The 20,644-nt window shown below is 42.5% G+C and overlaps 2 protein-coding genes across 5 annotated transcripts in view; both read right to left on the reverse strand.

Annotated features, from left to right (window-relative positions):
• The window catches only part of PPEF1 (protein phosphatase with EF-hand domain 1), a 36,475-nt gene that overhangs the window by 6,967 nt on the left and 8,864 nt on the right, over window positions 1-20,644 (reverse strand). For 3 of the 4 annotated variants that reach the window (XM_035542127.2, XM_035542128.2, XM_035542129.2), the window contains 9 exons: window positions 18,803-18,992; window positions 15,631-15,758; window positions 14,983-15,022; window positions 10,007-10,170; window positions 8,542-8,656; window positions 6,497-6,543; window positions 3,211-3,377; window positions 2,377-2,413; window positions 1,780-1,929 (listed from right to left, as the gene is read on the reverse strand). In XM_035542127.2, coding sequence (XP_035398020.1) covers window positions 1,780-1,929; window positions 2,377-2,413; window positions 3,211-3,377; window positions 6,497-6,543; window positions 8,542-8,656; window positions 10,007-10,170; window positions 14,983-15,022; window positions 15,631-15,758; window positions 18,803-18,875 — 921 coding nt within the window. In that variant the 5' untranslated portion in view covers window positions 18,876-18,992. The remainder of the gene's footprint in view (window positions 1-1,779; window positions 1,930-2,376; window positions 2,414-3,210; window positions 3,378-6,496; window positions 6,544-8,541; window positions 8,657-10,006; window positions 10,171-14,982; window positions 15,023-15,630; window positions 15,759-18,802; window positions 18,993-20,644) is intronic. The other variant, XM_035542130.2, reaches the window with a different exon arrangement.
• The window catches only part of BEND2 (BEN domain containing 2), a 446,678-nt gene continuing 443,977 nt past the window's right edge, over window positions 17,944-20,644 (reverse strand). The window contains exon 13 of the transcript XR_007709226.1: window positions 17,944-17,954. The gene's annotated coding sequence lies outside the window, so the exon portion shown is untranslated. The remainder of the gene's footprint in view (window positions 17,955-20,644) is intronic.

Below are 20,644 nucleotides of genomic sequence, written 5' to 3' on the forward strand. Positions count from 1 at the left end.
TAAGTGCCCAGCTTCACTGGAGACTGAAAATACACAGGTATATTATACTGAGGTCAAACCGCACTCACTACTGCTCTCATACAATAGCATGCTGCTAGGTTAATTTGGCTGAAGTCAATGGAGGATGACCATATGGTTATCAGGAGGATAACCATAAAGTTCATAAGGTATTACTTCAGTCCCTTCACTGTTAAATAAATTTAACCTCCCCCAGTATGTGCAGACATCTGCTTTTTTGCAGTCATGTGCTGTGGCTCCATGAATGCCCATTCATGCGGACTCCCCCAGGGAGTATCTTTTCTTCTCTTTGGATATTTTCTCATACCATCTCATTTTCAGACCACAAGCAAAAAAGTGCAACTATTTAACACAGAAAATGATGCAAAAAATGATTCCCCGGCGCACTGACTGGTGTCTGAAGACCTGTCAGTTGCCAGCTGTACCAATTAAAAGACATCAGTCGGCCCTGAGTGACTGTGCCCTGAGCTGTGGCCCAGGCACGGCTCGTTACCGACGCTCTCCCGAGGCAGCCACTTTGACCTGCTAATTGTGCAGCTCACGGGTAGGCAGTGCATCGGTAACACGCCCAGCCCTGCCTCGGGGAAAGCGTGGGAAGGACTTGGCTCACGGCTGAGACACCTGTACCCAGAGTTAGACACCCAATTTTGGAGTGCACTGGTTCAGTCAGCAGGGCCTGGGCGCAGATAACCAGGCGTATTCATCGCCCTTTTTAACATCCTTGAGAAACAAACTGAGCTGCACCTGGCTGATCGGTAAAACATTTCTTTCTGTGCTAGAAATCACGAGGGTGAGAGCAGCAGCTCTGGATTGCGCAGCCACAAGTGACAAGGAACACATTTCAGCTGCTTAAACACTGGTGTCTTGTGCCATCTGGGGTGCTCTGCCATGTCTGTGAATTAGCACCAGGTGCACAGACACGAACCAGACCTGGAGGAGAGCAGCAGAGGAGACCTGTGAGGAAGACCTGCCTTTCTGCAGAGGCAGCCAGAGGCCACTGGGAATCCCCCCAGGCTTTGGCAGTGCTTCCAGGAACAGCACCAGACACCTACACCTGAGCAGTGGTAAGACCTGGATCTCCACCAGATCTCCTGGATCTCCACCGAGTGTAAGGAGCCTAGGCACCCAGCTTACAAGCAGGCATCTCTAGTGGTATAAATCTTCCAGACCAAATCCCACACCATTTTCCACTGATTTGAAAAAGATGTACTTGCTCACCATTCTAGAAAAAAAATATGGATGCCTCTGTTGTCTAAATTTATGAAAAGCAGTAGTTTCTGCTTTCTCAAGGCCAGGTCCCAAGGTTTGCTCCTGCTGGAGGGACTCTCCCACATGTGCTGCCACCGGAGCACTGCAAAGTGAGCGTCCCACACAGAGCAGATGGCAGCAGCCCAGCCCCGGGGCAACAGGTGGTGCTAAAAAGATGTGGTTAGATTGATTTCTGAAGTAGCCAGAAAGTATGAAAAGTACTTTCTAAACAATGTGTCATCACCGCAGGAAGGAGTATCTAAAGTGTTTTCAACTATTTTAAAGTCAAAAGACCTGTGTCATTTTACAGCAGCCAAACAATTGGTTCCCAACACCTACTGAAACCTCCCCTTCTAAAGATTGATTTTGAAGAAAAACAAGACCTTTCTTTCCTTACTCGCCTTATAAAGTAGCCATTTCCTTTCCTCATGCAAACAACTTGATCTTAGCATTTGTACTGCTAAATTATTTTTTAAAAAATAAGAGTACCCCCACATGAATACGCTCTCTTACCTTATTTCTCTCAAGTAAATTCAGGAAATCCAAATCTGTGGTGTTTGAAATTCCTCCGTGTACGATAAGTACTTTTTTATTAATTATAGTGGCAAGGGGGAGCCAGCTGAAGACATCTTGCAGAAGATACAAAATTACCTTCCCGTGGACCTGCAAAGTGTACTCTTGGATTAGATCCTTTCAGGCAGATTCTGTTGCTTCTAAATTCAAGATTTTGCTGAGGTGTCTGCAACTGTCTGTATGAACAGTTCCACCCAGGGGACACCCCAAATTGCAACACCGACAAATATGACCTGAAATTTACTCTAAGAGCCATTCAAAAGTCTCTCCAGCACTTCATTTACCTCTCTGTGTGCTGCTGAGTGGCCTCACCAATGTTATTTATTTCATCCCACAGATCGCTGAGCACAAGATGTTACCACTTTGAATTGTTTTGTCAGTTATGCCACTGAAAATTCAAAATAATTTTAACTACATTACTAAACTCATTTTGCACTATACCTATATAAACTGGTTTGAAGTTTCTTTGTTCAGACATTTTTCATTTTACGTGTGCAAGACTCAAAGAAAATACAGGGAAACTAGGAAGAATCATACCTTATACTTGTTCAAAACTTCATTGCTGAAGCCATATCTGAAAATAGAACAACATAATGAACTGTGTTTTTACGTGCCCTTTCTGCACATTTTTCTGCACTACCGTGATTGCCAGGAATTTTCCAACCCTCTTTTCCTCCTGTCATTTATGTCTCACCTCAGTTTAAAAAGTGCATTCTTCTATCTCAATAATTGAGTTAAATTGATTTCTTGTGCATATAAGGGATCAGAAACAGCGTCCAGACAAATAATTTTTAAGCAGCCTATTTCCCATCTAAACGTAATAGCGTAACAATTTTACCTTTTAGATATTAGAGAGAATTTTCAAAGGAACCTAACCAATGTTGTATAAAAATTCCCTCAAAACCTCCATGGACACCACCATCTATCATGTCCATCTCCCTCCCCCCCCCCCTTTTTTGGGAAATGACGTCTTAGTCTGAAGTTAAGTGACATCTCAGCTCCTGGTTTCCTGGTTCCATCATACTGCACACTTAAGTCTGTTGCTATGCTGGGGAAAAAGCCCATGATTTAACTAAAATATAGTCCTTCCATCCATCCCCTGCTCTGGTACTCAGGCAGCTCCAATGAACCCTCTGACTTCAATGGGCTGTGATTATGTCAGAGACAAGCACTTCTGTTCGAGTGTCTGTGTGTAATGAGGGTGTACTTTGCTCCCCCCAACACATCTTGAAGATGCAAAGCTCCACCTGCATACCCAATAAAACATTACTTCTGTTTTAGAGATCAGATGTTGGCACAGTGGCATTCAAAAGCTCCACCATTTCCAATGAATGATCAGATACCCCCTCCCTTCCACACCCTAAAACCTACCTCAAGTTTATGACGTAGTCTTCATGGTTTCCTCTATTCAAGTGTACATCATTGGGGTAGATAAGAAGAAATGCAAACAGGATTATAAGTATTTCCATAGAATTTCGCCCTCTGTCAACAAAATCACCATTAAAGACATAAGGTTTTTTTTCTGAAGGTAGACCATTCTGCAGAAAGAAACAAAAACAAGGACATTTGGAGACTGTTACGCTACTGTAATAAAGGAAATATCATTTCTAATGAGAACTCCTGGCTATAAAACCTGGAAGAAAAAAAAAAAAGCATAATACAGAACTCAGAAACACAGCATTTATTTCCATTGCTTAGAACAGAAATCTCCAAATCGGACATCTTGTATGAACCATCAGAGAAGAGATGACCTCTCTAACGGTTCTTATGATGCTGTCTCTAATCCATTCCTCTACCTATTAAATTAAATTGAAAGGGACCAATAGGAACATTATTCTTGTAGTAAAATATACTTTTCTGTTAATGCAACTGCTGCTGGGAAGTTGTGCACTTGCAAATAGAAGGGAATCACTCATTTTGAATGGATGACAAGAACTCCAGAAGTTATCTTCTGACACAAGTCTGAAGGTCCTTACATTTCCTTCCACAGAAGAAACTGGATTTCAGATATTTACATTGTTTGCAGTCTATGCTTCCAGAACGCCTAAGAAATACTGCAGTCCAAATCTTAATACAGAGATGTGAAGAACCTTTTTTTTCCAATTGCTTTAATCCTGAAAGCATTACTTGACTTATACTCATACTTGCACTTTGCCAGGGGTGCTGTTAAAGATATACCAGGAAGCTTGTGCACCTGGAAGACTGCATGTACAGGTAGTTTTTATCTTTATTTTTTTTCTTCTGAAGATACAGAGCAATGCTTTATTGTGAATGGTGACATCAGAAGCTACTACTGTGAATTGCTGGTACGTGCTCTTAGATTAGTTATCAGCACATCAACGGGTGCCATCAGCTTACAGAAAGCATAGCAGCAGCTACATGTAGCTTCATCATTTCCAGTCACAAGTACTGGAAATATCATTTCATTCTTCGCTTGCCAGGAAAAGGAAACCTCTGCTATCACAAATGGTGTGCACAAGAACGATCAACAGAACATCTACAAAACCATATGACAACTGCAGAAGCCACTCTGAGGAGGCTGGGCAGCACTGCAACACACCCCGCTTCCTGAGTGAGGCTGTGTCAGACCAGGAGATGGATTAATCAAAGCTTTGCTTTAAAGCCCACGGGCAGGAGACTGCCCAGCAGATGGTCGGCGTGCACAGAGCCACGCTGCAGCCGCCGTCCTCATGGAAGGACAGACGTGTTGACATGCTCTCCAGCCTCTGCCCTGCCTCTCTTGCAAAGGTTTACCCACAGCTCATACTTTTAAAGGAGAGTTTAACTTCTAGTTTCCATGAGGCATTGTAGTTCTGTTCCACGCTCATGCAAAGATTTTATTTCCTTTTCCACGGTTACGACTAATAAGAGCAACAGCAAATGAAAGGCTGTTGTAGCCCCAACATGTCAAAGAGGTGAACAAGGCCCTCTAATGATTAGCAGCTTGCTGCTGGGCATCATTCCTGTATCGGCTGGGTTAGTGATTAATTAACTTCCGTTTGTTGTTCGCATTCTCTGCAGCTCCGGGCTATTCCTACCCGTAGCAGCCATTTAACAATCTAACCTAGCAATACATATTTTAAAATGCAAGTGTTTCAAGGAATTCCAGGAAATGCTGTAATTTGACGGAGATTAATGCAGTGACCGAATGGACTTTACAAATTGGCTACTGAGAAAAAAAGTGATTCTCTGAGCATCACCCTCGTTGGGTCTCAGCGTTACACGTGCTGTTGTGCCCAGCACCGTGCTGAAGAGCCACAGCTCTGCTGGCTGTGCTTTGACCTACCATGCCTGAGGTTTGGGGGCTTGTCCCAGCACTGTGACTCCACCACGCGCCCTCCACTTCCTCAGCTGCTTGGAAATGAGGACGAAACATCTGCCCACTGCACAGAGTCTGCTGTAAGGAGGGACCCTGAAGCCAAACAGCAACCGGAAGTATGAGCACTGCTGCCCACAGCTGGGGGGCTGGCTCTGAAGTCACTACAATCAGCACTTAGTCCTCACTCACATGTTTTTCTTAATTATTCGGAGATAGCTGCAGCAGTTATCTCCAGAACAGCTATTTTTCCCCTCACAGGTCTGGTATATGAAACCAACCTGAATCATACTCTGATTCTGTTTCAATATCCTGTTCCAAAAAGGAAGATTGCATAATTAAAATAACAGCTAAAAGACTACAAGTCGAGGACTGGCTACATGTAATCAGTTAATAAGAAAAGCAGAGGCCCGCAGAGGCCTGATTATGCTTCAGCAGGCTTCAGGTACGCACTTGGACAAAACCACCAAGTTTCCATCCAGCCATGTCAGATAAAGTGTAACAACGTTGGAAGCAGAGGGGAATTACATCATTGAAACACCTGGTTTAGCTCATTTCAGTCTCCATTCAGGGCCGAAGAATGTGTAAGGATCAGACATACACTTTCCTCCGGAAAACTCAAATCGGAGAGACTATCTGCTAAATGAAAGGTGGTGATTCATGCCAAAGATAAATGGGAAACTAAACATAGGAAAACTGCACCTTCGGTTAAATATACAATGGTGAAAAAGATAGCCTGGGGCTCTTTTTGTTTTCACCTCAGTAAAAGAGAGTTACGCTTTTTAACTTGAAAAGTGAGCAGCTGTCTATGGATATGGCAAGGACATCCAAGGTATTTCCATTTTGTGCAGACTATATGGTTGCTTCCAAGGTTTCAAAAGCTTTTAAAAAGATAGCACCCTTTTTTGTTTCCTGTAAACAAACAATAATGAAAAACACCTTATGGGCATCAATGGGAGGGCCAAAGAAAGCCTCTGCATTTTCTGCTTGAGGACTGAAACTATCTGCAGTGTAGTGTCACATCAGGAATTGTTAGTTCTGGATTTTAGACCTCAGTCAGCATGGAATAGAAAATGTGGGCTGGATGTGGAAGACATTGCAAAGAACCTTTTAAGTTCATGCTCCAGCTTGACATTTAGAAGACAAATCTTCCGCATCTCCTCTCTTCCTCAGGAGGAGAAGGAAAAGCTATGACAAAGGCACCATCCAAGTTGTTCTAGGGTTTATGTGTGTGGTATGTGCACACACATTTACAGTTCTAACAGTGATAAAAACTATCAGACTAATATACATTCTTAATAACAAAAAGTCAAAATGATATATCACAGGTTGCCCACTTACCTTATAAAATATCAAAAAAAGATCATCCAGATTTCCATGCAAGTCTCCTACAGGAAACAAAAACATATATGTCCTCTGTTACCAAATACATGGAATTATAAAACTGGAATTATATAAACTAGTCCTAAGAAGTTTTTCCCCATGTCTTCTTTAGTAATTTGCATTTTCCTTAATAATTTGCCTTGTATTAGGATTATATCAGCTTCATGTTAACGTACATGCTGAAGCTGCCTAGTAAAACCAGGCAATAAAACACTTAAAGAGTACACAATTGTTTTGCATAATGTTTCTGTCCTTGCAGCTGGATCTGAAGATCAGACCTGTCACACAGGTAAAGGTTCGCTCAGGGAAATGGAAGTAAGATGAGCAAACACATTATCAACCTGGAAAACAGATTAGTATTTCAGAAATATGATTGATAGACTTCTAAATACTAACAGATTTGAATTTACCAAGTAGTCTACTATATGAAGCACAATCAAGCATCTGTCTGGTTCAGAGCCAGGTTTTGATTACTACTGATGGGGGGAGTGGCAATGCCTGTACACCTCGGTGCAAAAGCCACAGGAACAGCAGAGTTGTCCCTTCCTGAGGTTTATTTTGGAACAGGCAGGAGGACCTCACCCCCCTGCGCTGTCACCTCCCCACACCTGTGGCTCACCGCCCTGAAGCCACAGAATCGCCTGAGGACAGGCTTTCTCCACCAATGATTAAGAAAATGATTTAATGGGTTTAATAATTTTATTGGTGGTAGGGGGATGGTTGGACCAGATGATCTTGGAGGTCTTTTCCAACCTTTATGATTCTATGAAAAGACAGAAGGGACATTTCTAACCATGTCCATATGTCTTCTGTGCAACTTTTGGTTGATGACGAGCCTGCTGGAGTCACTCTAAGGACTCCTTTGGGCTGCGATAGATTTTAAACACGTGTGGACACAAATACTTCACATGAGTATTCAATCTGCATTGTTTGAAATTAGAAGGAAATAGAAGGAGGGACAGCTTATTTTAAGGGCATCAAGAATTTTGGACCTATTAGGTTTAAAAATGTGCCTCCATTCCATATTCTGCAGAGGATCTATCTGGTTGCAAAAGCTGTTAGTGTCAATGGCAGGAAGGGGAGCCCTTCAGATGCCGCTTGCACAGCACAAATGAGCTACAAACAACAGGAGGGATGTTTTGATTCACACGAATGTACTGTAGTGAGCAAGCATGAATCCATGCTTCCTCAGTTTGGAGAGATATTTTATTTGGTTGGTTAACAAATTATTGTTTGTACAGAACATTATTTAAACAAGCCCTTTCCTGGTAATTGAAGTTGGTGCACAACCACATCTTAAAAACGTCAGTTGTTTCACACGTGTCGCAGTGCCCTTCCCTACACTGCGTTACAATTACACACAGCGCAGACATGGCTGTCAGAGCTAATGCCACCACTGCTCTTCTGTTCTGCAGCTACTGCTTCCTGTGCCATGGCAGCATACTGCATCCCTTTGCTCATAATTTACAAAAACATAATAAAATAGACGTGCAATGAGCTCTTAATTCTTCACCTTGTGACATATCGTTCTGTGCAACTAATTTGTTCGTTGCATAAAGATTGATGCATCCTCTTGGGTCCCTTTAGAAATGAGGGTTTATTATACATTTCAATTTGTTCTTGATAGTCATGCTGTCTATGAAAGGTCTTATTTGCCACTCCTATTACACCCTCATTAAAATCATCAGTGAGTAAACTATTGTGGTAAAGTCTTTTTCTCAGTAAGAGGAGCAAGCACTGAGAATTGCAGCCAGTGATCATAGTACTTAGCGGCACTTTAGAGCTGGAAGTGCAGGAATATTTAAGCTGCACTGAAGTATTAACTGAACTAATACTGACTCATTCAGAAACTTTTAACAAGAAAAGGAAAGAGGAGGAGAGGGACTTTTTAAAAATACACTCGGTGCGACTCAGGAACATTTTTTTTTTGGTTTGCTCCCATTTATGCATTTATTAAAAAAAATAATAAATGCCCAAAGCAGTTATCTTCCTTGGCATCTTACCACAGACGGTTATCTCCTTGGAGTAGGAAACCGAAACAAGGTTGATATTTGGCTTCTCCTTGAGAACCCTCCTGGTTTCACATAGCAGCTGCAGTACATAGTGGGCATGAAGCAGCTATGGAAAGAAAAAAAAAAACAGGGAGAAAAGGAAGACTTTTTAGGAGGAGCAGTAAAGTCTGTCTGCTTTATTAGCGCTACACACATATTGCCAAGGAAGCTCTATCAGATTATTTATACTACAGATCTTCCTTAAATATGGTTAAGGCTGCATGGTTTAGTACTGGAAATTAGGAGTGTTGGTAGCTTTGCACTTGCTTAGTGAGCTTGCTGTTCGTATTTTCCCATTTTATTTCTAGTGTACCATTTCTACTCTTCCCATCTACAGAAATGGTAAGAGAGTGGGTAATACAGCACTCAGAATCATTGCTTAAGGTCATCTGTTCAAAGTAACTAAAAAAAAAAAAAACAGGATATACTGTAAAAAGAAAACAAACCAAAAACAAAGGCCATAAATGGTATTTCAGCAAACTGCACAAATACCAAGGAGAGGAAACTCCAGCAAGGGTTGCCTTGTTAATGCTCATTGTGAAGATGTTATGAGAATGGAACATTAAGCCTTCAAAGATTGCTCCTTTCAGAAGGGATGTAGCTCCTGTAAAAGTGCTCTTCTGGTCTTCCCTGCTAATGCTTCTTACGATAATTTGGACAGTCAGTGATTTTTAAGACATTTAATTCAAACACAGATGGATGAACTACAAACTAACTCTTCAAGATTAATGTTTTTAAAACAAACAAAAAAGGCCAATTGCATATAATAATTCCCTTACTAAAATGCCAACCACAGCAAGGTGAATTCTGGGTGGGCTCATTTATCATGAGCTTTATATTGTGCTACTTTTAAGATCAGCCTCCACAAAAAATTAGGGGAGGAAACAAAACATTATTCAGTAAATTAAACGCAATGGTAGACCCCTTATATAACCCCAAAGTTATCCCTTATATACAGTATATTGTTAAGCACAAATGATCATGAGTTCAAGCCAAGCCCTGCCAAGTAAAGCAGTGGCAGCCAGAGCTCATGAGATCTGTGCTAGCACGTTGGCCACACTTTATATTCACTCTCCCCATTGCAGTGGGGTCTTGCACACTGGAATGACGTGCTTAATCCCTGCAACTGAATTCACCTTTAAAGCATGGGGGGAAAAATGAATCAAACCTGGGAACTGAGAAGCGGTGCTTTGGGTTTTGTTGGGTTAGCTCCCAAACCGACTGGATTCCTAGGACAGCTCACCACATACCTGTGTGACCACTGAGGGTTAGCAGGAAAGAGCAGTGGGATGGAAAGGAAGGCAGAAATATCTCTTTGAGCACCAGTTTAGCCTTATATTCAACTGACTGTGGGGTTTCAACCTGACAGAGAGGTAAAACAAGTAAAACAAATGAACAAAACCTAGTTGCAATGTACCTGTCCATCCTTGAAAGCATGAAGAAGAGCATTGGCATCTGCAAGAGTAAGAGGAAACGAGAGTCGTGGTCCGCAGTAGGAGTCTGGAACCTCGATATTTTCATATTCAGTTAGATATGAGTCAGCCTTGTGAGAAACACAGGGGCTGATGGAAGTGTCAGCAACTGCAACAAGAGGGAAGAAAAACAGGAATGTGGAAACTCCAGCAGTCTCACATGGGGCTGTAACAGAGTGACCAGAACCAGTGAATGTTTCTGATGCTCTCCTTGCCGCAGTATTGGAGCAGCCAGCTCCTACCTTGTACAGTGGAGCAGCTCCGGGTTTCCCCAGACTGACCCACAATACTAAATAAAACCAGAAACAAACACAACCAAACAAAACCAGGCAAAGCCACCGTCCCAACAACCAGCATCTCTGGTCAGGATGCAAAATACTTTGCACTGATGCTGTGGAGCAACGTGATCTCTTAGGTAACAAGAACTCAGTCTGTCACAGGCTTTCTCCTTCCCCCACACGGCAAGGAGATTCAAAAGTCGTGCCCGATCATCCAGGGACTGTCACCTGCTTACAGTTCAAGATTACACGGTTAATACCAGATTTAAAGAGGTGCTTGTGTTGCTTTTGTTTTTTACATTAAAAAAATAGGCTAAATACCAGCAGCTCACTGAGTATTAAAAAAGCCAGCAGCCAAGCAGTGTTCCTTCACAGCTGACTGCATAGCACGCCCTTCTGATATGAGGAGACAATGCCAGCTCTTGGGTGGCTGCCATAAAACCACTGGAAGGCAGAAAGTAAGCAAAGCCAGCTTCTTCTCATTTTCCTGAAGATGGAGAAAGCAGGAGCATTGCTAATTGCTTCAATCCAATATTTTCTTGCATACCCTTGATATACAACTGAGTGAACAACTGATTGCACTGTTTGCTCCTTGCAGACTGTCTTTATCATCTCTTATTCTAACGGAGACACTCAGAGCCCTAAAGGACAGTGATCTGCAGGTTGCTGTTGCAGAGCTGCTTGCGTGAGGTGATTGTTGGAAACACTTTTTGCTGGGCTGACGGTAAGGTTTTTGTAACCCTGCAACTGGAAATGAAGATACATTATTTGTTGCTGAAGGAATACCTGTGGCTGTGACTCAAAACACACAGCAGCCAAAACCTGCACGTGGCCTCATAAATTATGAGATTCATAAAGGCCAGCTTGTCTTTTACCTGCATAAAATTCATGTTAAAGAAATAAGCAGATAAAAAGCATCCTTTTATAAAGGATTTAAAAAGGGTTTAAAAACAGAACTGTTTCTTATCAGCTGCTCTGCTGCGAGCTGATCAGCACCCTCTGTGTGCAGCCATGCAGATGGATGCAGGCTGCAGGAAAGGACGAGGTGTGCAGGGTTCGGAGTTCCCACCAAGTGCTGGCCAGAGGCTCTCCTCTTGTGACTCCTCCAGTGTCAGCAGTCTTCTCAGTGTTTCCAGCCGCACAGGCACCCGCCCACACCTGCTCCCCCTCTGTCCCCCCCGTCCTGCTCGCAGCAGGCGACCCTGCCTTCCCCTCTGAGCACAGACCTGCCTTCCTCACCGCCTCTGCTCCCTTCTGGCAGGTGTCCAGGCTGGGAAACCCAATCTCCTTCCCCGCAGGGCACAACTCTGCAAAGCACACCCTGTTTTCTGCCTCTGGATGAAGAATCAAAAGCTGGCCGTGGTCATTAGCCTTAGAGTGCTCTTACATCTCCTCGGGCAGTCTTTCAGCTTGATTTTAAGGCTCCTTCCTGCACAGGATGTCTCATCCGGGAGCAGTCAGCACTTCTTCCAGTAATGGATGTCCTAATGCAGCCTGGGGATTAGCGTGTGCTGGCCCCTACTTGCAGACCCCACAGGGCTGCCAGTGGCCATACTCCATATTAAACAAACACAAAAGCCCAGAGAGCACCTCCAGCTCCCAAGGAGTGCTCTGACATCCTCCAGGCACTGATGCACAAGACACAAAGTTAATGGCAGACGGACCAGGAGTCCAAGAAGAGGATGAGGATTTCCTTTGTGCCCCAAACATCTGTTCCTTCACACTGGTCCTGGTGCAGCAAGCTGCAGGCTGTGGCTTATTCCCCACTGCAAGAATCACTCCGTGCAAAAAGCTTCGGAAGGATGTCAGTGCTGTAAGGAAGGTGTGGTGGGGTGCGAAGCTGCAGAGAGCAAGACTTAGTTCCTTTTCGAAGGAAGGCTCTGGGAGGTGGCCCAGGGACCCTGAGAGGCACAGACAGGAGTGCCTTGGACTCCGAGTCCCACCACTTTGCCCAGAACACGTTTGCAGCCTTCTCACCCTTGGTGTGCACACAAAAGAGTGAGTAAATGGGTCACCTTTTGCTGGAAAAGCACTTTTGTTCGTCTGACTGGAGATCTCTCAACTGAAAGGCTGAGTAGGTACACAGATTTTTTTGGTTTTAATGGATGGAGAGAAGTGTAGGATGGAAAACATTTTAATTCTTACTTCCTGCCAACCCTTGGGAAATAGCCTTTAATCGCCAGCAGAACAAGAACAACACACAGCTACGTAATATCCCAATTGCAACTCCAACTGCACTGACATCTTAAGCAGGTTGAGAGGATGAAAAGAGCTTCAGGGTATAACACAAACAATCACATCAAAAGCACTACCTTGTTAATGACACGGTGACTGCTTTCTTTCTCTGAAAAAACACATTCTGAACAAGCAGATTCCCAGATGAATAGAGGAGTCCTGAGGGGTTTATAATGTAATGAAAAACAAGGATCACAAAATCTTCAGGTAGCTTTCTCATCGTCACATACAGAGAAGAACAGGCAACCCATGCTCTTGTAAGAATATTATTTGCTATGTTCTTGGAGAAGGCTTTTGAACAATGTGCTATCACCCTAATTTAAGCGACCAGACACCGATGAAAAAAAAAATAAAAAAATCAGAGAATTGTGGGTTTTAGAAAATGCTTGGGAATGGCAAAGCTAATTTGAAAGCTTTCTGCTTATTATGTTTACACTCACAGTGGCTCCCATCTTAAGACCGTGATCCAGCAGAAATGGAAGCAGTTCATTAAGGAATCTCTCTATTTGGCACAGATTTTGCTTAAATCACTGGCGTAGGCACAAGTACTGCAAAGGTCACTCAGCGGCGCAGGCAAGCAAGAGCTTGAAGTAAGGAATGCACACGGCCAGCTGTTGGACAAACTTAACCACAAACCAGGCAACACAAGTTCAATATGCAATTTCTCATTCAAGACGTCAGAAAAATCCTTTGTGCAGAAGACCCTGGACTGCCTCTGTATTAAACATGTATCTTACACAATCGTTCTGTATCGTTTTTGGTTCTGGTATCTGTAACACAGGGTGCTTATTAGAAAGGGAGAACAAAACAAAACAAAACAAAACAAGACCAAAATAAAGTATTTGGAGCAGATACCAAGCCTTAACAAATTCAGTCCTGACAGATGTAAATTTTAAGCAAGCAAGACAAAGAGGAGCTTTACCATAAAATACATTCTTTATCATGTGTGTCAGCCTTAACCACCTATATGATTGCTAATATCTGCAAGACCAAGGAACAGGTCACCCGTGCGGTGACAGCAACGGACAGCATATGAGGCAGGGCGCTCTGTACAGTCACGTCCTGTGCCCAAGCAAGTCGCTGGAGGCACCTCAGTTGTGTTAATTCCTTCTGTCAATAGGCATGGTTAAAAAGGTGGATAAATCATATCTACGACAAGCAGTTGTAAAATTCCCTTTTAATATGATAATGAAAGTAGAGATTAACACTATTGTACCAAATCCCAGACCTAGCACTAGAATTTTCTTCCTCGCTGAACTGAGGTCACCATCAGCATACAGAAGTAGATGAAGGGAGCAGTGTTTTATTTTCTTTAAATTTGCCACTTCCTTTCCAGGAAGTTAAATGACTTTTTGCAGAGTAAGACGATAATGGAAAAAAAAAAACAAAGGAAGGACAACTGTATCATCTGTCTTGGCTTTGCAGCAAGGCTCAAATACAATTTCTTTCTCTGCAGAGCACAGAGAGGCACTCTTAAGTATTTAAGAGAGAAAGACTACAATTTCTAATGGTTGTCATTAGAACACTGAACCACTTACGGTTTTGGTGATGGTTTTAGCCTGCTATCAAAGTGTCTTGTGCAAATTTTAATTGGTGTATTCTGTGGCTGGACCAGATGAAGAAGAAAGTATATTTGCTTGTAATTGAATAGGAAGGGGGCAGCCTCCTTTTTAATAGGGCTGAGATTAGATCTTTTCTCAATTTGTTCAGGAAGTTGGTGTTCGTTTTCTGGCTTTAGGAAGTCACTTTCAATCTGTCCTTCTGTCAAGCTTGACTTAAAAGTAAGTTTTGCCCAAGCATCCCCAAACACTTCAGAAATTAAAGGTTAGTAACCATCTCAGTTAAAGCTCAGATAAACATTCATCCCCAGCAGTTTGAATTTATTTCATTTTTAATCATTCACATACTGGCACATTTTGTAGCAAAATCTAGAATAAATTAAGTTTAAAAGTGGTCCAAAACTACTTTAGGAAAAAAAATAAAGGAAAAGGAAGAACAAAACCACCTCTTTGTTTGATTACACCTCCCCTAAACCAACTAGTCACACTTTTTCTGCATAATCATGTCTCATAGTCTAAGAAAAACATGCATAGAAAACTGTGCAAATTGGACAGTAAGACTACTATGAGAACAGCTCAGTGGCAGTGACATGTAAGAAAGCACTCTGAGCACCTCTGAGTGTTCTTATAAAGGACAACGGGGATCCATTCCTGTCTGACATCTTGACTCACTGCACAGATATTGAGTGGAGTCAATACTTAACAGGACCAAAATCTTAGAGCAATATTTGGGAAAGCAAATCTCATCCCAGCATGTGCCACAGGCTGTAAACATTACATAGAAAATTCACTTCTCTCACATAAGGTTTTCAAACAGAATCTCCATTTTACTTTGACTTTTATCCTTACCTGCATAGCGCTCCAGCATGAATGTGAAAAAGCTGGCTAGCTGAATAAGGAAAAGAAAAGAACAAACATACTGATCAGTTCAGGGGATCCAACAAGCATTAACATTCTCTTTCCTTAGTCATATATTAGCAGTTTTCCATGTAGAGGGATCTGTGACACTACTGTATGTTCCCATAGCATCACCTCTACAGCAGCAGGTTGACATTATTTGAAGACACACAAAATTCCAGGACTACATCAATGTTGCTGATTTTTTGGGGTGTAATTCATCTTGCCCATCATCCAGAATATTTGCCTAGACTTCCTTTACAGTCAATAGAAGGAAACAGCCACTATTCACCCAACTCACGTTAGACTGATGCTAGATTGAACACAAAGCCTTAGAAGCTCCTAATACCCAGTACTGACCCTGAAGGAAGCCTGGGCTGATGTGCTGAGATATTGATATCTCTATTTCTCTGTTGCACATGTCTTGCCTTGCTGACACACACACACACACACACGACTTAACTAGTTCACGTGTGAGGCAGGGAAGTGGTTTTATTATTCAGGACACAGCTTTGTAGGGAGAAACAGTCTCCTATCCATTTTGTTTGTGCTCTGGGAATAACACAGCTGCTTTTACAGGAAGAACTGAAGATTACAAACCTGTGCTTGATCTTGCTCATCAGCATATTCGATTGACTGAAAGATAGTCAGAGAATAGCGGCGACTGATCTCTAGCCGGGCCCTTGTAGAGCGGTACCATTTCTGGATGAGAACAGCAGCTTTAATTGCTGTCAAAAGAGAAGGCAATGGATCAGTGCAATCATCAATGAAAACACGCATTACCTTTGCAGAACTTTGCAGACAGATGACAAATGCAGTCCATTGTGCACAGTCAGAATTAAGATGGAGGTCTGTAAAAATAAGACTGAAAAAATGTTTTTTGATAATGCATACATGATGCATCAATTGTTTCTGTCTTGAGGGACAGATTCCAAACCAGCTGACTTGCTCAAGTCTATATTATTAGAAACCTTCCCCATTTCTTTCTCCTGAAGATAGTACGCATCTAAGAAGTCTGCCATGTTCAGCTGATGGGCAGTATGCGGGTTTTGAGAAGGTGAGGAAAGAAAGAAAGATCAATTTTGCCTACTAAAGAAATGTATTTCTTTACCAAGCTGCAGTAAAAAGCTTCAGACTTTGCAAGCTGTAACATGAGCTTCGTGTAATGACAAAGTTTGTAAGAACCTCACTTAATAGAAAGTTTTTGCCTGCCCAGCTATATCAGCAAGCCAGCAAAATACAAATCTTGGGACAAAATGTTTACAAACAGTATTGTGCACATATATTGATGTACACAGTATTGTTTACAAACAGCCTTTGCCTCCAGCCTGCAGCTAATACCTCTTTTCAAGGAGCTTCAGGGCTACTCACCCTTAACAGCTCAGCATAAGACACACATACACAAAGTCTTTATGTTTCTGATCTTGGGGGAACAAGTCAAAGCAGCTGCAGGACGATGCTATCGAAGGAACAAGGACCAAAGGAATACATTTTTCTGAGCTCCTGACGCTAGCAGGAACCACTGCTCATTTCTGAGCAGACATGATCAGGAGAAACAGGGGAACAAAACCAAGATGTTCTCCAGAACTCCAGGGTTTGATACAACCATCGCTGCACAGCACTGCAACTTCGTGAAAGAGAAAGAAGAGGAAACTAAAAACAACACTTACATCCTAACACTAATACGCTGGTATTTTACTACAGTTGCTAAAATGAACAGCTGATACTAAAACCAAACCAAAGCAATGAATAATAGCCAACAATCCAGACTAGTGCTTTTTTTTTTTTTCCCTGCAAATACATGCAAAGAAAAGCTCTGCACTAGAGGAACAACCGTTTATAATTGTCAATTATTTCAGCTGATCGCACATACCAGGGATGATAAGACTAGGATGAGTGGCACCCTCTGAATGGGAATGATTCTTTTTCTTAAACTGACATTTATACAAGTAAAGAATAACCTCTGTGGAGATGTGACTCTATTAATATGTATAACACTATAGATTTTTTTAAATAAAAATCTTTACAGGTGCCATAATAGCATGTTGTTTGCTTATTTTACCATTAACAACTATGTGGCACAGTTAAATTGCTAAAGTTTTCTAGTGCAGACAAGGCCGAAATCAGCAAGGACTCCCATCCTACAGACATCTTATCCCTCCCAGAAAAATCCTCCCGCTTGAATGAAGTGCAATCCTTATATGATTAGGAGCACACTCCCTACCCTGCATAAGCTCTGGGATCTCTCTTGTTTTCTGTCCTTTCTGGAATTCCCCCCACCCCAGACCTGACAGTAAGGCTGTCATCTTTTCTGTTTAGACGAGTACCTAAGGGGACAGAGCTGAGCCACCAGCACAGAAACTGATTTCCAGCATCAGAACCGTGAAACCCCCCATTAAAGCCCCTCTGGGTTGCTTAACGGTTGGGCCCTGGGCACTTAAGATGAATATTGACAAATATGGTTAATGTTGCAAATCTAACAATATTTCCTCTCATTTTTTAAATTGTACTTATTACAGCATTGTTATTCTCAGGACTAAAACTGAACATGATTTTCACACTAGGCTAAACTGCATCTGCAAAATAAATCACCAGTTGCAGAAGATCTCTACACCACCAAGTAGCCATTAAATTTATGTTATTAATGCATTAGAAGGATGTACAGCCTCAGACTGCAGATATAATGATGGTTTTGCATAATTTGACTACTGCTGAAGAGCAAAAAGACTACCACCCAGCAATGGGAGAGGGCAAGACATTATGAAACAAACACACAGAGTTATAAGCCAGCTTTGTGATTGCAGAGCCTGGCTCCACACCAACATGTAGTGTTGGTTGTAGGCTGAGAAAGGAGTTCAGCTCCTCATGGCCTCTCTGAGTTTTTGCACCCTCAGAAATATTCCCAAGTAACCTGTTTCTGTGGCCTTACAAAGCACATATGTTCATGGCATGCAAAACCGAAAAGGTAGGACCCCATCCTTCCTTTATGGACGGGTCTAGGACTCCAGCCCAACAGTGCCTTCCTTTTCAACCAGTGCTGTTTGGTGTAATAATCTAAGACAATGCATGGTGCCATGTACCGCAGCTCCCAGCAGACCTGTAAATGTTTTAACATCAAACCTTGAAAAAGAATACAAAGGGTCAGAACAAGGGTCTCTGAGACAACCCCGTGCCCCTCTTGCCTGTGCAAAGTCCAGGTGTGCTGCGTTGAAAAGCAGGGGGCCAATACATCAATTTTTAAATTGAATGTTTATTCATGTATTATGGGGACTTCCCACCAACAGCCTCAACGGCTATCAGGAAGAATTTCAGGCCAGACTTAACATGGCATAAGGTCCGTTTGGGGATTCATTGTAGTAGCTCTATTTCATTGCATTTGTTTCACTATCAGGGTCACCCAGCAGCAGGGAAATGGGAGCAGTTTACCCAGGAACCCCATGTTGTGAAAAGCCACAAAAAGCCCCCCTCAGTCCCATACCCTATATGCTTTGTGAGTGCCAGAGTGAGCGAGCACGTGCCTGAAATTTAACTTCTGTTCTGTAACAATCTTTTCCACCCCAATGCGTAGATGCTATAGGTGCTCTGCAGTTGCCTCCTGACCTCAGCCAGCATCTGAAAACTATGCACCCCTTTAAATAAAGAAAATTTGGGGGGAAATAATTTTCTCTGAACAAACATTTGACAACAGGACTAGGGGGAAATATTATCATGTCATCCTCTTCCAGTGGTATGGAGAGAACACCTCTGATGTGGAGATGATGGGAGCGCTCACCTTTTTCTGACTTGCTTTCAGCTCTGTCATCTATGGAAGCGTTGCACCCCATGTCTGTGACGATGTGCTCCATTGCCCGGTTTTAATGACCGCTGGTAGGAAGCATGTGTCTCTCGCTGTTAGCGTTACATGCATCGCTCATGTTGGTCCTTCAGCCACGAGGAGGGCTCCTGTGCTCCTCTTGTCACTGCTAAGAGAAGGGGAGGGAAGGAGAGGAAAAAAAAAGGGCTTGACAACACAGAATGTAAAGTACCTACAGCTCATCACTAATGACTTCACAGCACATCCCATAAAAACCAAACTAATAAACCATTTTTTTTTTTAAACCATTTTTTTTTTCCCAGATCTGATCACCATCAACTTGCACTCAAGACTCATCTCTGATGAACTCAGAGATGAATACAGTTTGCTCCCAACATGTTAGTTGAAATGTTAATGTGCACTGGTGATTTCTTAGTCCGAAGCATAGTTATTTAAAGCCTCACTACTACAGACAAGTAACTAGACAGGCGTGTTGCTTTTTATTCTTGTGATTTGAAAATTGGAGCTGCGGAATATTAAGGACTTGAAATTACATCTGATGTTACTACAAACAAGAAAAAAAACCAAAAAACATAAAAAAGAACAAACCCCAGCACTCCTAACACTCTACTGATTTGAAAAGGTACCTTAGCATCCCATTTATCCCTTTATCCCTCAGTGTCCTAATGCTGTTTATCAGTTTGTTTACAGACAGAAGAAAGTTTTCTCATAGATTCTAGATGAACAGAAATCCCCACCACAGATTTATATGCAATAAAATGATAACCACCAACCACTTTACAAGGAGAAACAGTGGCATAGCAAATTGCTTCATAATCAGATTTCATTTAAATAAAACTTCAAATTTTCTGTTGCATCTCTACAGAAACGTTCTAAAAAGACCCCTGATTTCAATAAATAAACTACATTTTGTGATGTCTGCCACCTTCTAAGTCAATATTTATTTCAGGAAAGAAGAACTTTAGGTTTTGGGGTTTATGGACTCTGCTTTTCTTCCCTCTGAAGGAAAACTGAAATCCAAAGTGCTGTTGTATTAATTTTGAGCCAAGCAATGATTTTGACAGCACCAAATACAGCACTGATACTGCCAATGGCTCGACTTTTCTCTCCAGACCATTGCTACTGCCCTGAATACCACCTCCTCACATGCCCTCTTCAGAGAAAGAGGAGTCTTCACTAGACCATCTCAAACCAGCCAGTCACGACTTGAGCTGCGATCTGAAGACCAAGACCAACCCAGAGCTTACGATTTCAGCCTTGCTCCAGCAAGATCACCTGAGCTCAGGGGCAGGGCAGCGCGTCCTGAGCAACCGGGGAACGTGAGCCCCAAACAGAACCATCAGTGCCCTGCTGACCCAGGCAAGCGAGGCCATCTGAAGGACCATGGCACCCTACTTGCAAACACTTGGGCTTCTCTGCCAGTCATCCCCACACTTCCCTCCTCCTACCTCTAAATTCTTTGACTTCGAGCATCATTTTGAGTGAAGGAATAATGAAGAGAGACAGGAACAGAAATTTTATGCTAATAGCAGTAAATGAAGCCATGCACTCAAAGCTTGGGGAATCATCATCTTTGGTCCCAAACGTCTGTATCCTAAAGCGGACATAGCCAATGTTCAACCTACTGCCTTGTTTCCTGATGGCTTCTCAGGTGGCTACAGAGCTGCCCTGGCAGCCAGCCCACATCTCCAGACCCCAGCACAGCCTCACCTATTGAAGCCTCCAGCACAGCCTCCACCCGGGCTCAGCGAATTCACTTTCTGCTCTTCTGGTCAGACTAAAGGACCATGAACAATCGGA

This window comes from Cygnus atratus, chromosome 1 (genome assembly GCF_013377495.2).
Source record: "Cygnus atratus isolate AKBS03 ecotype Queensland, Australia chromosome 1, CAtr_DNAZoo_HiC_assembly, whole genome shotgun sequence".
Classification (NCBI taxonomy): domain Eukaryota; kingdom Metazoa; phylum Chordata; class Aves; order Anseriformes; family Anatidae; genus Cygnus; species Cygnus atratus.